General features: G+C 44.0%; 1 protein-coding gene across 6 annotated transcripts in view; it reads left to right on the top strand.

Annotated features, from left to right (window-relative positions):
• Positions 1 to 462: 462 nt before the first annotated feature.
• DENND1A (DENN domain containing 1A) overlaps positions 463 to 15749 on the top strand; it is a 508029-nt gene continuing 492742 nt past the window's right edge. For 3 of the 6 annotated variants that reach the window (XM_041724894.1, XM_041724899.1, XM_041724888.1), the window contains exon 1: positions 1255 to 1492. Coding sequence is in view for 1 of the 6 variants with exons in the window: in XM_041724888.1 (XP_041580822.1) it covers positions 1476 to 1492 (17 nt within the window). In the remaining 5 variants the exon portion in view is untranslated. Of the gene's footprint in view, positions 557 to 847; positions 865 to 1254; positions 1493 to 15749 lie in introns of those variants that run through there. The other 3 variants (XM_041724904.1, XM_041724896.1, XM_041724905.1) reach the window with 3 other exon arrangements.

Raw genomic sequence — 15749 nt, 5'->3', positions numbered from 1 at the left:
GTGTGTGTGTGTGTGTGTTCTTTGTTTTCAACAATCTCAGGGCATGAGGCAAAAGGGAGAAATTGCCTTTATGCATAATGTAACTCTGAAAGAAGCAGTTCTTGCTTTCTTTGCTCCCTGCTTGGCTGGGACCTAGGGCCAGTGACTGGAGCGATTAAAGGGTGGGGAGACATCTCAGGAATGTAGAAGAGCTAAAACGGCATTTTAGAATAGAAAACTGTAAAAGGAAAAGAGGAGGAAGGGGAATACTTGGTCAGCTTCAAGAGTGAACCATGCACTCACGGTCTTCTGCCTTACATCCTAAAGTGCGACCATGCCACATGCGTTTGGAGTTATTCAGCCTGGACGCTAACGTGCGCTCCACCAGTTGCAAGTCCTGTGACCTCTCCTCTCTGTGAAAGGGCGGGCGGGCTGCGGAGACTGGTGCTGACTATTTAGGGCAAGTGGTGCGGGTTCAGGGAGGCCCGCCCTCCCGGCCCCCTGCGACTGCCCCGACTGCCCCGGGCTTAGGGCTTAGAGCGAGCGGTCCTGGGGCGGTCCTGGGGCGCTCGGGAAGGTGAGCCCAGGGCAGGGCGGACGCAGGTAGCAGGTCGGGCTGACTCAAGGGCGCTCACGCGCATCGAGTTACTCTCGTGTGCCAGGGACCGTTCGGCGACGGGATCTTCCTGGATCGAAGCCCCCAAAGTGGCTAAGAGGGAGGCAGAGTCCTCGAGGGTCGAGGGTCGGGCCGGGCCGGGCCGCTGACCGGCTGCTCGGAAGCCCCCAGGGGCGGTCGCCTTGGAAACCAAGGGAGGAGGAAGGGGCTTCCCCAAGGACCACGTTGGGCACGTGGGCAGCCTACCGGGGGTCTGTGGCTCCCTTAAGGTACTCACTGGAAAGTGTGGCATTTAAAAAAGGGGAGACTGGTGTCTTCCCGGAGATCCGAGCGAAGACCTCGTGCCAACGCCGGAGCTACTGGGCGGGAGGACCCCTGACGGAGGAAGGGGGGCAGGTTTCTTCGGGTGAGCTCGAGGGTTCAGGGGGCCGTAGGTTAAGGTTCGGGCTACGGGAGCGCAGTGCGGGGCCTCCGGGGCCTCGGGACACGGCGAGCCCATCCCCCAGGTCCGCGCGGGCGGCCCGGCCCGGCCCTCGGCGAGCGGACTACACTTCCCGGCAGCCCCCGCACGCGGCGGCGGTGCGGGCGGGAGGCGGCGGCTGTGGGCGAGGCGGGGCGAGGCGAGGCGAGGCGAGGCGGGCGGGGCGGGGCGCGCCGGGTACGCGCGCCGGCGACCATGGCGTTCGCCGGGCTGGAGCGAGCGCAGTAACCCCGGGAGGCGGCCGCGGCGGCGAGGGAGCGAGCTTCGAGCGGGCGGGCCCAGCCTGAGGGAAGGGAGGAAGGGGCGGGGAGAGCGCCGGAGGGAGGCCGGTCGGCGGCGGGCGGGCGGGCAGCGCAGCGCCGAGCGGGGCCCGCGGGCCCATGAGGAGGCCCGGGGACCATGGGCTCCAGGATCAAGTGAGTGCGGCCGGGCGGAGCCGGGCCGGGCCGGGCCGGGCCGGGCGCGGGGCGGAGGGGCCGGGAGAGCGCTGCAGGCCGCGGGCGGCGCGGGGGACTTGTTGCCGGGGCCTGAGGGGCTCCCCGCGGGCCGGCGTCACGCGGGGAGGGGGATGGTTGCCATGGCGATCCGGGGAGGCGCGGGGGCGGTGCGCGCCGGGTGCGGGGGCTCGGGTGGCCGGGTGTCCCCTCCTCCCCCGAGAGCGGGAGCCACGGGGATTCCCGGGGCAGTAGAACCCCTCGACTGTGGGCGGGGGAGGGCGAGACACCTCCGGAAGCAGCGCCCCAAATGCGTGTGTTGGGGGCGCCCCTGAGAGTTGGGCAGCTCCCAAGAGGTCTGCTTGCGGCCTGCGGTCCTGGGCCACTCACCGAGGGAAGGTCTGGGTGGCTGGAGGACGAAGGCCATTTTCTCTTTCCTCCTCTCCCCCTCTTATCTGTGAAAGTCTCCACTCGGCAAGGGCCAGAGGCTATGAAGGAAGATGCCTCCGTGTCGTAATGGAGCACCTGATCTTGGTGGTGGTTGGAAAGGCTTTGTAATCCAATCTGGCAGATTCCCTCATGCCCTCACCTGGGGTCCTTGGTGGACGATTGGTTTTCTGGGGGATATTGTTGATACATCGAACTCGGAACCCACCGAAACATTGTTGCCTTCCTTCGGGACCCAGAAGTTGACTCTGGAAAGTGCAACTTTTACGCATTCCAGTCTGGGTGTGTTGCGTTAGAGTCTATCTCCCCTCCCAGCCAGGTCCTTTTTGCGGCCTCTCCCTTCCTCAGCCCCCGAACATGAGATGCCTTATCTCTAATCACTAACAAATGTTCACTTTTCTCTATGAGTAATAGAATTGTTTAAGGGCACTTAAAAACAGAATTGACAGCATAGGCTTTTCCCTGAACGGCTTTCATAGGACACTTTAAACCTGCTTACAAGAAAGTCTGTGGAATGTGTTTATTTCAGCACTTCGAGAATAATGCTGGGGAAGTCTGAAAGGGCCTTGAGGACGAACCCTAATAATTATTCAAAAGTCTCTCCTGTTCTGTCGGTGTCCATGCAGCATGACCCTTGCCCATCCTTGTAGCCCCTCGAATGGCTTAGGCTTCCTGTTCACTAAATGTTATGTGCTGCAGCAGCCTTGAGACACCTGCTAAATGAAGATAGAAAAGTGTGCTGACGGTAACGAAAACGGAAGAATTGGATGAGCACGCTGTTCAGTCTTGATTTTGTGGCAGCAACGGGAGAAAGTTAGAAGTGGGCTCCAAACAACAGTGAAGGGACTTGGGAGGTAAAAAGACGTGGTCTTTGTAAAAGCATTGGGATTAAGGAGGTACTCCAGGTTTAACTCCTACTTCCAAGAAAGAGTTGTGACTTGAATTTCAATAGCACTTAGAAACACTTTCCAAAAGCCACAGAGTATGCTTGTGAGGATGCTTACCTTTGTTACAGAGAAGTTTAGACACCTGTCTGATGGGAGACTGTCAGTGTCAGAACCAGCATGAAAATCCAACCAGTGGAAGGTCAGATAACTTGACATCAGGTCTCTCTGTCTTGTTCTTGAAAGTTGCAGGTTAACATTATATTTTTCAGGTGTGTTTTGTGGAACCCATTACTGTTACATCTGAGCACTTGGGCGAGGGAACTTACAAAGGTGTGAAATTAGTGTAAAGAATAGCCTTTTTGATCTTGAAACTAGACTGCTCTAGGATAAAAGCTTAGGCTTGGGAAATCGCTTTACTTGTGGTGAGACTGAAAGAGTATGAAGAGAAGTTATGAAAAATAATTGTGATTTTTGATGACTCTTGACTAAGCAACTTCTGTCTGCAGCTAGGAATGGGGATTGGACAGGTGGCTAGGGACCATCTACATGGATGCTGCCCTCCTCTCTGGAGGAAACCGAGCTTTGGTCACTAACTGTTCTACCCTGACAGGAGAGAACGGAATTGGCTCAAGGTGTCGAGCTGCCTGAGTTGGAATCTAAGTGTGCAGGCTCTGTTGTGTAGGGACAGTCTTTGTGTGTGTGTGTGTGTGTGTGTGTGTGTGTGTGTGTGTGTGTGTGTTGGTATGGGGGTGGAACAGAGAGCGAGCACTCTGGGGCCCCTCAACAGGAGAGCAGTCTGGCAGCCGGTGTTTCCTCTTATCTCTGATACTATGTGGCCTAGTCAGGCTGATGATGTGGAATCAGATCTGGTGCAAATTCCAGCTCCTTTGTCTATTGACTGTGGAACTTCTCACAAACTACTTCTTTCACTCTCAGTTTCCCTGAGGCTTTAATGGGGGAAGACTATATGCTGCAGAGTCATAATGACCAATAAATGCTATATCGATATGATTGCAGGGCTTTTATTAAAAATTTATTAACAATTGTTAATTCTCTTTTGCCTTCTCTATCAAAAAGACTAAGAAAACCCATACTTTTTTAATGCAAGAAATGTCAGAGAATGGTATGTTTCAAGAAATGAAAAAAAATTTTGATCAAGGCATTAGACTGTTAATACGAAGAGCAGGGCTTAACATTCTCTCATTATTAAAAAATAAAAGTTGATTAAAACAATACTGTGTGTAATTGTGCAGCTGGTGTCTGTTGTATGATTAGTAAAGCAGGTGCGTTGCTAGGCACAGGTGTTGATCACCTTTTAGTGCTTGATCAGACTTCAAACTAAGACTGGTTGAGCACAATCCCTGTGTCAGGCATGATGGTATTGCATTATGTGAACCATTTCATCAAATCCCCACAGCTGTCCAATGATGTAGGTACTACTAACCACATTTTTCATATGAGAGAATGGGAGTTTATTTGCTATGATTAGATGCTACCCCCAGGAAGCCTGCCCTGATGCCGGTTCTGCACCCCCAGCTGCCTCTGCAGCCTAGGTCAGCGGCCCTCATCTGTGCAAGCACCCCCTAGCCTAGGCCAGGTGCCCCTTGTTTGTGCATCTTCTCTTCAGCCTAGGCCAGGTACCCCTCATCTGTGCATCCTCTCTTCAGCCTAGGTAGGACATGTGCCCCTCGCATGTTTCTGTCGCCCCTTGTGTTTATCACTGCCTGAGTAACTAAATGCAATTCCTTGACTGTCTTCCATGTTAAGACGGACGGACATAAACTTCTTGAGAGCAGGACTGGCTTATTTGTCCTTGAGTTCCCTGTGTCAGACCTGGTACCCGATACACAGAGTTGTTCAGAAAGAGTTTATGGAATGGTTTAAGAAGTATGGTAGGATCTGAATTAAGGTCCTGACTAAGGTTCTGAGTTGAGTGTACATAGCATTAAAAGAACAACTTGTTATCTGAACTCTTGAGGACCAAGAGTTTTTATGTTTTTAAGTTAATTGTCCTAGTCTATGTAGAAAATTACTTTTTTTTCTAAAAAATGTTTAGTTCCTGTTCATTTAAATAACATGGTCTAGCTTCAAACCAAGCGTCTATCTACTTGGCTAGGGAAAGAGAAGGTCACTGTTGTGCAGGTAGCACCCTGGAAAGCTCCTGAACTTTAAACCCTAGCAGACCTTAATCTAGATGGGTAAAAGGAGCAGCGCTAACTGGCAATCTTCAACAGGTATGTTTAAATCTTATTTAGTGTTTGAGTGATCCCAGTGGACTAGAATGTGGTTAATATGAAGCAGTTTAACTGATAATGCAGACATACAGAAGGAAACTGTGTGGCAGTTTAATATTGCTTGTGGTGACATCCTAGAAATTGTTTCCAGGCACCAAGGGCAGGAAGTGCATTGTAAGTAATCGAAGGAAGTATTCTAAGTGAGTTTGAGGAAACCTGACATTTATGGATGCAGAGAAAGGCATACTCTTTAAGATTTGAAGGCATAGGGACAAGACGGGGCAGCTCATTTGGCCTTGTGGTGGTATGTATTCTACATTAGCCAGCATACCTGTCTTCTGTCCCTGTCAGACTGTGACCTCTTTGAGGTTGGTGACCAAAAAGCATATCTGTTTATTCACTCTCTTGCTATAGAACTAAGAGTGTGAAGCACATATTGAGCACTCAAAAAATGTTAGTTTTTATTGGTATTGTCATGATTAGTTGTACTAGTTCACGTGCTTGGTAGTGGGCTAAGTGCTAAGGACATAAAAATGAAAAGGTTTTTCTTCACTTTAAGGTTTTCCAACGTAGTAGTGAGACAGAAATGTGAAACAAACTCTCTCCAGGCCCCCTTCCCTACCAAAAAAACCCACCCCCAGTTTGATACAGTCTGATCAATGCTACGGTGGAGATGCAGCTAGTCCTGAATAGGTAAAGAAGTGGAGAGACCGTTTTCCAAGGACAGTTCAAGGAAGGAAGGCAGGCTTCATCAAGGTGTTTTAGCTGAGACAGGAGAGATGAGTAAGGGTGTGAAAAGGGCAAGAGTGGTACCAGAGAGGAATGGTGATGATGGTGGCAGTAGTCTCATTAGAGGGAACAGCAGTAAGTGTGAAGATGTGGCATATTAGGGGAAAAAAAATGTTAAATAACATTTTTAGGCCCATGGCAGGAATTGTGTTAGACATTGAGAATTTTGATGCTGAATAATACATATTCATTCCTACTCTCATGGAGCTTAGGGTTTGGTGGATCTAACAGGTTAAAAAAAACATCAGTTTCCTTAAAGCTATGTGGATGTGCTAGAAAGGAAATGAGATGCTGAGGGAGAATGCAGGGGTAGCTGTCCTGTTTTAGAGCACTGAGGAAAAGTTTACTGTAGAACTGACATTTGAGCTGAGACTTCAAGCATGAGAAATCATTAATCCTATAAAAGGACTGGGCAAAACTTTTCATTTCAGGCAGAGTTGAGCATACACAAAGGCCTCAAGGCAAGAAAACCCTAAACGCATTTCAGGAATTGATAGAAGGCCAGGGGTTTGGGTAATGACTGATGGGACAGAGCCTTGAGGTAAGTCCAGAGATACAGACTGGGGCCTGACTAGGGCCTTGTAGGCCATGGCAGTCAGAAAACAACTTAAGATGTAATTAACACATTATAACATTTATTTTTTAAAAATATAGAGTTAAATGGTTTTAAGCATACTCACAAAAATGTGATCAGTCATTACTATCCAATTTAAAAACATTTCATCGCCCCAGAAAGTAACTTTGTGCCCATTAGCATTCACTTCCCACTCCTCCCAAACACTCTCCGCTCTCAGCAGTCACTAATCTACCTATAGTTGTCATAGACTTATTTTGGGCATTTCATATAAATGAATCATACAATGTATAATCCTTTGTCTTTCCCTTAACATTATAGTCTCAAAGTTTATTCATGTTATAGCATATAAATATTTCATTACTTCTTTTTTTTTTTGTATTTTTTTTAATGAATCAATAGCAGCGTCCAATCCTTTCATTACTTCTTAATTGCTGAATAATATTTCATTGTATAGAAAAACCACACTTTATTCATCTATTCATCAGTTGTTAGGTTTTTGGGTTGTTTCCACTTTTTCGCTGTTATGAATAATGTTGCTGTGAACATTTTGTGTGGACATATGTTTTCATTTCTCTTGGGTATATACCTAGGAGTGGAATTGCTGGATCATATGGTAACTCTGTTTAAGAAACCGTTAAACTGTTTTCCAAAGCAATTGCACCACTTTCTGTAAAGTGGTGTCTCATTGTGGTTTTGATTTGGCCCAAGTGAATTCGTGTAGAAAACAAAAGATCAGAGTAGACAGAGATAGGTTCTCAGAAGAGGCTGAAACCTGAACTGAAAGAAAGGGGAGACTTAGTTAAGGGAGGGGACATTCCTAGAGGGAGAACAGTGGAAGTTTTAGGACTTGGGAGTGAGATAACCCCTTCTCATTGTTTTCAGGTACAGAGAAGCAGCTTTGGCTCCTTAGGATAGCTCTGCTTCAGTCTTGTTTTTGGACTGCTCATCATAGGATCCTATTACCAAACTGCACCACAGACTTAGTTCTTTGGTGAAGCCTGTTGTGTAGCACAGCTGACATGTGTCTCTACTGTGGAATGAGACCAGAGTCCTCCCTCCAGGGCTCTTCCCGCTATTGCCTCTTCTCCCCGCCCCCCCCCCAACACAGTGCTCCCTTGCCTGTCCCCCTGGAAGATAGTACAAAGACTTGGGGTGGTAGAATGAGAGTCTTGCTGGAGACTGAGCTCCCCATTATTAGTGCACAAAGTCACTTGAATTTTCATGACTTTCTTGGATAATGTATTTGTGCAACTCTATCATTCTAATCATAATCATTTCAATCAACTTGGAGGGCTTTGGACAGTAGCTAGGAAGGTTGAAACAGGGAAGGTACAACCTGGAGTGTTGCTGTAGAAAAATGTCTCAGGCTGTTACATCTGTGTATAAGCTCCTAGCTGGGATTCTCATTGTGGCTTGCAAAGGTTCAGCCTTTTTCCTGGCCCTAGAGGGAACTAATCTCTGGATTTACAATATCCTTTTTGCTTAAAAGGATTTTGTTGGGAAATGGAAAGATAAACAAGAAAGAAAAATAAACCAAAGAAAACAAAAACAAAGTTGGTCTCTTGGACTTTTATTGGAATCCATACCCATTCTTTCCAAGTATTTAGGACTTGAAAAGGAGCCAAATAAAGGAAGTAACAAAAGGTATGTTCACAGTATTTGACTTCCTATAGAAAAGAGATAAGTTCTATCTGTAAATTGGTTACAGTATTCAGAATATATTTTTTTTCTTAGAGAACCTCTTAATGTGTAAATCAGTGGTTGTCAAAGATAAAAGACTGTAGGCAGAGGGAGCTGTGTGAAAGACAGGTATAGCAGAAGAACAGGACGTGTGAATAAAAACTAGAGGAGATGAGGTTGAAAAGTAAGCTTATGCTACTGGGACATAATTCCAGTGAGAGATTGAGCTGGGAATATAATACAATCAGATTTGGGTTTTGAGGAAGATTGCTCTGGCAGCAGCATTGTAGAACTGTGATATCTCTGGCCTATACAAGATGATCCATTGGGATGTGAAAAAAATGTTAGAACTTACATTTTTTTTAAAAGATTTTATTTTATTTATTTATTCATGACAGCACAGAGAGAGAGAGAGGCAGAGACACTGGCAGAGGGAGAAGCAGGCTCCACGCAGGGAGCCTGACATGGGACTCCATCCCAGGTCTCTAGGATCACACCCTGGGCTGAAGCGGCGCTAAACCGCTGGGCTACTGGGACTGCCCTTATATTTGTTTTTATAACAACCTTCAAAATTTCTGTTTTTGTGTTTTCAAATGTATATATAAGTATAGTTGGACATTCCTATAACTTATAGATATGTGTATCAGGTGAACGCTCACATTTTTTGATAGGAAGGGGTACATGGAAAAAAATTGGACACCGCTGGTTTATGGAACTGTTATAGTTTGTGCTGTATAAGATCAAGGCCTGAAGTGAGGTTCTGGTTGGTGAAAGAAAAAGGACAGATTTGAGAAGATCTTGGGTAGAATTGACAGAACTTGGTGACAAATTACATGTAAGGGGCAAGAGAAGGATCAAAGATAACTTGCCAAGGTTAGCAAAGTTACATTACAAATGAGTGGAAGGTGAGGGCCAGTTATGTAATGTGTTTACGTTTCTGAGAAGTGGAAAGTTATAATTGAGAGAAGGCATTGTAGTCTGCAGTGTGAAGAGAGGAACTCTTTTAGGGCTCCATAGTGTGTGTACTTCATTCGATGAGTAAGACTTGCAGTGGGCTGAGCCAACTTGCTGAAGGGAAATCCGTCCATGTTAGACTTAGAAAAAATAAACTTTTGAACTCACTTGAGCCACAGGAAAGGTTTCAAGGATGTTTCATTGATCTCGCTTAGCCTGTATGAATAAATAGGAAGAAGGAAACCAATGTAGAGGAAGATGCTCTTTGACTCCCACGTGGACAGTTCTTGTGTTCAAGGGTATGAGAGGAGCTGGGGGATGTGAGCCTTGGAGACACATGTAGTGCCCATCTAAGTCCCAAGTTTCTGTGTGATCCCAGTGTCTCAGTATATTAAAAAAATTTTTTTTTTGTTTGTGAAAGGAAGCAAATAAAATCACCTGTAGGGTTGTTATGAGGATTAGAAGCAATCTTGTATCTCACCTTCAGCAGAGAAAGGATTGTTGAGTAAATGGCCGCTTACACTAATATTGCTTGAAAGAGGATGGGCACACTTGTCTGAACCCCTGGAGTTAATGTCAAACCAGTGTTCCTTTCTATAGGTTTAAATTTATTTTATTTTATTTTATTTTATTTATTTTATTTTATTTTATTTTATTTTATTTTATTTTATTTCATTTCATTTCATTTCATTTCAATTTATTTATTTATTTATTTATTTATTTATTTATTTATTTATTTATTTATTTATTTATTTTTAGCCATAGAGAAAGTATTTGCTTCGTCTCTGTGAGTATGTTAGGGTGATGTGTTATATATTTGAAGGACTGTGATCCTTGTGTATGCAAAACACTATTCCTCTTGCTGGCTGGGAGAAAAGAAAAAGTCCACTTAGAGGAGTATACAAATAATTAGAACAGTAGTATTTAACATTTTATGCTTCTCCTCTCAAGTAATAATTGAGAATTTTATTCAATTTTACATAAGATTTATACCATTTATATTTATCTTTGTTTAGCTGCTAGTATTGTTCAATTGTAGTCTTTTTTTTTTTTTTTTTAAGATTTTAGGTATTTATTTGAGAGAGAGAGAGAGAATCTGAAGCAGACTCTGCAGTGAGCACAGAGTCCAACACAGGGCTGTATCCACAACCCTGAGGGCATGAACTGAGCTGAAACCAGAGTCTGGCACTCAACCACCTGAGCCACCCATGTGCCCCCATTTCTAGTCCTTTTAATGTAACTTCTAATTTCTTTTTCTTGGGTGCTTAAAATTACTGTTCTTAAAACTTTTTTTTTTTAAGGGAAATTTTACACATCTACAAAAGTAGAATAGTACAATGAACCCTCAAATGGCCATCACTGTTAAAACACTTAATTTTAATTAATGTATGGGCTGTTTAGTTCTATTTATAGGTAACTGGCTAAAACTCCTCCTGCCCTCCAATCCTGGATTATTTTGAAGTGAATACCAACTGTCTTATCACATTTTTTTTTTTTTTTTGAGAGAGGGAGAATCTTTTTTTTTTTTTTTTTTTTTAAAGATTTTATTTATTTATTCATGAGACACACACACGGAGAGGTAGAGACACAGGCAGAGGGAGAAGCAGGCTCCATGTAGGGAGCCTGATGTGAGACTTGATCCCAGACCCCCAGGATCGCGCCCTGGGCCAAAGGCAGGCGCCAAACCACTGAGCCACCCAGGGATCCCCAGTTTCTAGTGTTTTCAAAAAGTGACTTTTTCCCCCCAAGTGTCACTTTATTTTTTTATTTTTATATTTTTAAAAGATTTTATTCATGAGACACACATACACACACACACACACACACACACACACACACACACACAGAGGCAGGGACACAGGCAGAGGGAGAAGCAGGCTCCACGCAGGGAACCCAGCATGGAACTCCATCCTGGAATCCGGGATCACGCCCTGGGCTGAAGACGGCGCTAAACCGCTGAGCCACCCGGGCTGCCTCACCAAGGATCCTAGGAGCCTGGGATCTGTACCCAAGACCTGGAGAATGCCACCCCACCCTGGCCAGTACCGGACCCAGAGCCCTTTCCCAGCCCTTAAAATTGAGGGACCCGTCCAGTTCAAAGAGCAGAGGATATGTGAGACCGCTCCCCCACCCACGTCTGAAATTGGGATATCTCTCCTACCCAGTCCCCGTTACCTAGGGGACCACTGTTCCCAGCCCTGAACTTGGGGCTTAGAGACCAGAGCATCCCTGGCCAGCCTCAAACTCTGGACCCAGAGATACTCCAAACCCCAGTCTGGGACCTGCCCATCTACCATGCTGCTCATCCCTAAAGCTGGGATCTGGGACTAAGGCACTTGACCCTACCCCAGCTTTGAAACCACGTCAGGGCATTGCCAAATCTTGAACCCCGGCCCCAAGTGTTCCCAGCCCCCCTTCAGGACAGAGGATTCAGGCATCCGGACCCTGTTGAATCCTTCGTTCCAGGTGACCCAAACACTCACAAGTCCCACTTGCCTCCCTCCAGCTTCCAAAGTTCTACAGTGATGAGGACCGTGGGGTGGGGTAGGGTAGGGTGAGTGGAGCCCTGACCCAGCATGGGGCATCTGTATCAGTGTTACTGCAACAATAAAGGCTTGCATTGCTCGAAAAAGGAAACAAAAACAAAAAACTGCTATCACTTTAAAAACAGATTTAAACCTGTTTTCTGTGTATGTATCTACTATAGTTCTCATTGATGTTTAATTTGTCCTATCTTTAGTGATAGTTATAGTTCTCACTGATGTTTAATTTGTCCCATCTTTATCTAGTGACAGCTTCTCGAATCCTTTTGACAGGATCCCAGTAGTTTTTAATAGCTCCCTTAACTTTTGGTAGGACAAGATGTTCTGGGCTTATCTTCTATTTTTCCTGCTCCAGACTTGTATTCCTCCCTCCCTTCCTTCCTTCCTTCCTTCCTTCCCTCCTTCCTTCCCTCCTTCCTTCCTTCCTTCCTTCCTTCCTTCCTTCCTTTCTTTTTTATTATTTTTTATTTTTTAAGTTTTATTCCTCTGTTTCTGTAAGGAGTCTTGCTTCCTTTTTGTGGGAAATGGTATTAGAGATTATGGTTTGGGTTTTGGGACTCTTTTTGCTTCATTTTTTTGCTACTAAGTCTGCTATTATTTTAGGCTTTTCCAGGGGTCAGCACTAGGAAGTAAATGTGTGTATGTTAAAGGTAAACTGTTCATATTGATATTTCCAATTTAAGACTATAGCATTTTTATTTAACCTCATCACTCTTGTATCTGAATTTCCTATCGCTCATATCAAAAGTGATTTCCAGTGACGCCAATATAAGTACTTTTGCATTATCCCACAATACCCACATAACTCAGTAGCAATACCAATAATAGGTTTATTGGTTTTGTGTTGCTTTTTTAAATTTGACAATTCTTTTTTGTCTTTAGATTCTATCCCAGTAGGAAAGTATAGTTAAGTTACTGTTTAATTAATTAATTAAAAGATTTTATTTATTTATTCATGAGAAACACAGAGAGGGGAGAGAGGCGGAGACACAGGCTGAGGGAGAGGCAGGCTCCCTGCAGGGAACCCGACCTGGGACTTGATCCCGGGTCTCCAGGCTCACGCCCTGGGCTGAAGGCGGCGCTAAACCGCCAAGCCACCCGGGATGCCCATACTGAATCTTTTAAAACAGTAACTTAGGGCAGCCCGGATGGCTCATCGGTTTAGCGCCGCCTTCAGCCCAGGGGGTGATTCTGGAGACCTGGGATCGAGTCCCATGTCGGGCTCCTTGCATGGTGCCTGCTTTTCCCTCTGCCTGTGTCTCTGCCTCTCTCTCTCTCTGTCTCTCATGAATAAATAAATAAAATATTAAAAAAAAAAAAACCCAAACCATTAGTAGTTTGTTTTTTTCCTGTGGTTGTGTCACCAACTCAATACATAGTTTTTTTTTTTTTAATCTTTCGGGATTGCATTTCAAAAATAATTTTGTTTTGTAATCACATAAAATAATTATATGGTTTCAAAGCCAAATTTATAGTCTACAAAAGAGGTATATAGTATTCGGTATGTTCTGAGAAATTTACTTTCCATCTCTCCCTCATCACTCTGTTCCTACCCTCTTTCATAGGTAATTTTTTAAAATGCATTTGTCATGAGGAAAATAAAAAGGTAAATACATATGTATATTCATGTTTTCTCCCACAAGCCCCTCAGGTAAATGGTAGCATTTTGAATGCACTTTTCTCTCCTTCCCTTTTCTTGTTTTATACCTTGTAAAGAGGTCCCTTCTAGCAGTGACTAAGGATCATCCTCATTTCTCTACAGGGACAGCATAGTAATCCATTGGATGGGTGGATTATGGATTATTCAATCTTATATTGATGGCTACTTAGATTGTTTCTAGTGTTATTATTATAAATGGTGCTGTAATGAATAATTTATGTGCCTTTCTGTGTTTTTACATTATACCATTGGGTTAGATTTTGAGAAGTGGGATTGCTGAGTCAGAGAGTAAATTTATGTGTAATTTTCTTAAATAGTGTCCGATTCTCTTCCACAGGGATTGGGCCAGTTCATATTCCCACAAATCAGGGTGCCTGTTGCTTTATAGCTTCACCAATGGAATGTGTTTGTCATTCTTTAAAAACTATTTTAATCAAAGTTATAAATGCACATGGTAAAATAGTTTTTTAAGGGCTCAGGATGAGGAGCATTGATTCTATACGCTATCCCATAAGAACCTATATTAACAGTTTTACTTCTAGTTCTTCTGGTGGTTAAGCCATAACCCCAATGTAAATCTCTCTCGTAGTTTAACCTTAGGCAGGTTGACTCCCTGAAGTGAAAGATGATGAGTACCTTTATAGTAATTCTCTTTTCCTCTTCTAGTGTTTTATATATTTGTATTATTTCTCATTCTTATAATGGTTTTATTTTGACATCATTATTTAACCTTTTTAAAAATTCCATTAACTTTCAACAGTGTCTCATAATCCCCCACTGTCTAAAAGGAAGGTTGTTGTTTTTAGTTACTCTAAGCTGTACTTTTGCTTTTATATGGTTATTTTAGTTCTGGTCCATGGCCAGAACCAAATCTTTTATTTTTCCTTAGGTTAAGTCTAAAAACTAAATGTTATTATGAATTTTTAAATAAAAGTGTTATTATGAGTATTTACTATTTAGCGTAGGCCAGATAGGGTGCAGAGATAACCTTTTCTTCCTTTTTTTAGTGCATTGCCATCCCATTTGGAGGAGAATGTTCTTTACATCAGGGTCATATAAACTTTTTTTCTTATAATCTATCCAGAATTAAAAGTTATGCTCTATATGTTAATATATAGATTAGTTTTGCATTTATCTGCACAAAAAGCATAGGGGGACTTGTACAGAGAGCAGGTGTCATGTGAATACTTCCATCCTCATGTTGGCAGACAGAAGCCTCTACTTTGCAGCCTTTGTGGGGGCTGGGGCACTTTGGGGAGCATGAGTCTTGGCTTTGACTTTGACCTTGTTGGTAGCCTCAGGCCAGCAGAGCTTGGCACCCTGGCAGTGTTATAATAAGCATATCTCTCAAACTTGGGACTGATGCCTTTCAGGATCTTGAATTTAACAAAGGCCTCAATCGTCTTAGTTTTATTTTATTGGTCTGCATCTTCTTTAGATCCTTCTTGTGTTTCTTGACAAAGTTTAAGGTTCTTGGGAACTTAGATTCCACCTCCTTAAAACATATCTTTATGATTAAAGTTTACTGATGCCATTCTATGCTATTTTGGAACTGATTACATGTGATGTGGTTCTTGGACTTGACTGTGTCTACATCGCTGCTTACAGTCCAGAAAATGCTTAAGACTGGGAAAGAGGGACGCCTGGGTGGCTCAGCGGTTGAGTGTCTGCCTTCGGCTCAGGTTGTGATCTTGGGGTCCTGGGATCGAGTCTTGCATTGGGCTCCCCATGTGGAGCCTACTTCTCTCTCTGCCTATGTCTCTGCCTGTCTCTCTGTGTCTCTCATGAATAAATAAGTAAAATCTTAAAAAAAAACAAAAAAAAGGTTGGAAAAGAAAGAGCCATATCTGGATTTTGATTTTTTAAAATAGTAGTCTCTTTTTCCCTTCTTCCTGTATTCCTAATCCTTTTCCCCTCTTGCATTGTTTGCTTTATCATAACCTTAATTTTTTCCAAACTGGAAATCATACTTGCAGTTTTACTAAGGCTTTTTTTTCCCTTCTTCTTGAAGGTTTCTTCCTACCTTCCTGTTGTGATCTGTGCAAAGTTAGCTATATTGTTGTAATCCTGGAATGTCCCTTCATCATGCTCCTATTTCATTATTTCCTGGCCCCTGTGTTATTTTGTTTTAATTTATTTGCTGGAGTACATATTCAAGTCCTTTTGTTTTTTTTTTAAAAAAAGATTTTATTTATTTGTCATCACAAGCAGGGGGAGCAGCAAGCAGAGGGAGAGGGAGAAGCACGCTTCCCACTCAGCAGGGAATCCGATGTGGGGCTCCATCCTAGGACCCCTGGATCATGACCTGAGCTGAAGGCAGACACTCAACTGACTGTGCCACCCCGGTGCCCCCATATTCACATTCTTAAAGGAGACAACCACAGCAATGGATTTGTAGAAAGTGTGCATTTGAATTTTTGCGTGTCGGAAAAATGTCTACTTTCTCACATCTGATTGATAGTTTGTAT

Source organism: Vulpes lagopus, chromosome 12, assembly GCF_018345385.1.
Source record: "Vulpes lagopus strain Blue_001 chromosome 12, ASM1834538v1, whole genome shotgun sequence".
In the NCBI taxonomy this organism is placed as follows: domain Eukaryota; kingdom Metazoa; phylum Chordata; class Mammalia; order Carnivora; family Canidae; genus Vulpes; species Vulpes lagopus.
Note: the sequence above shows the minus strand (reverse complement) of the source record. Positions and strands in the feature narration are given on the sequence as shown.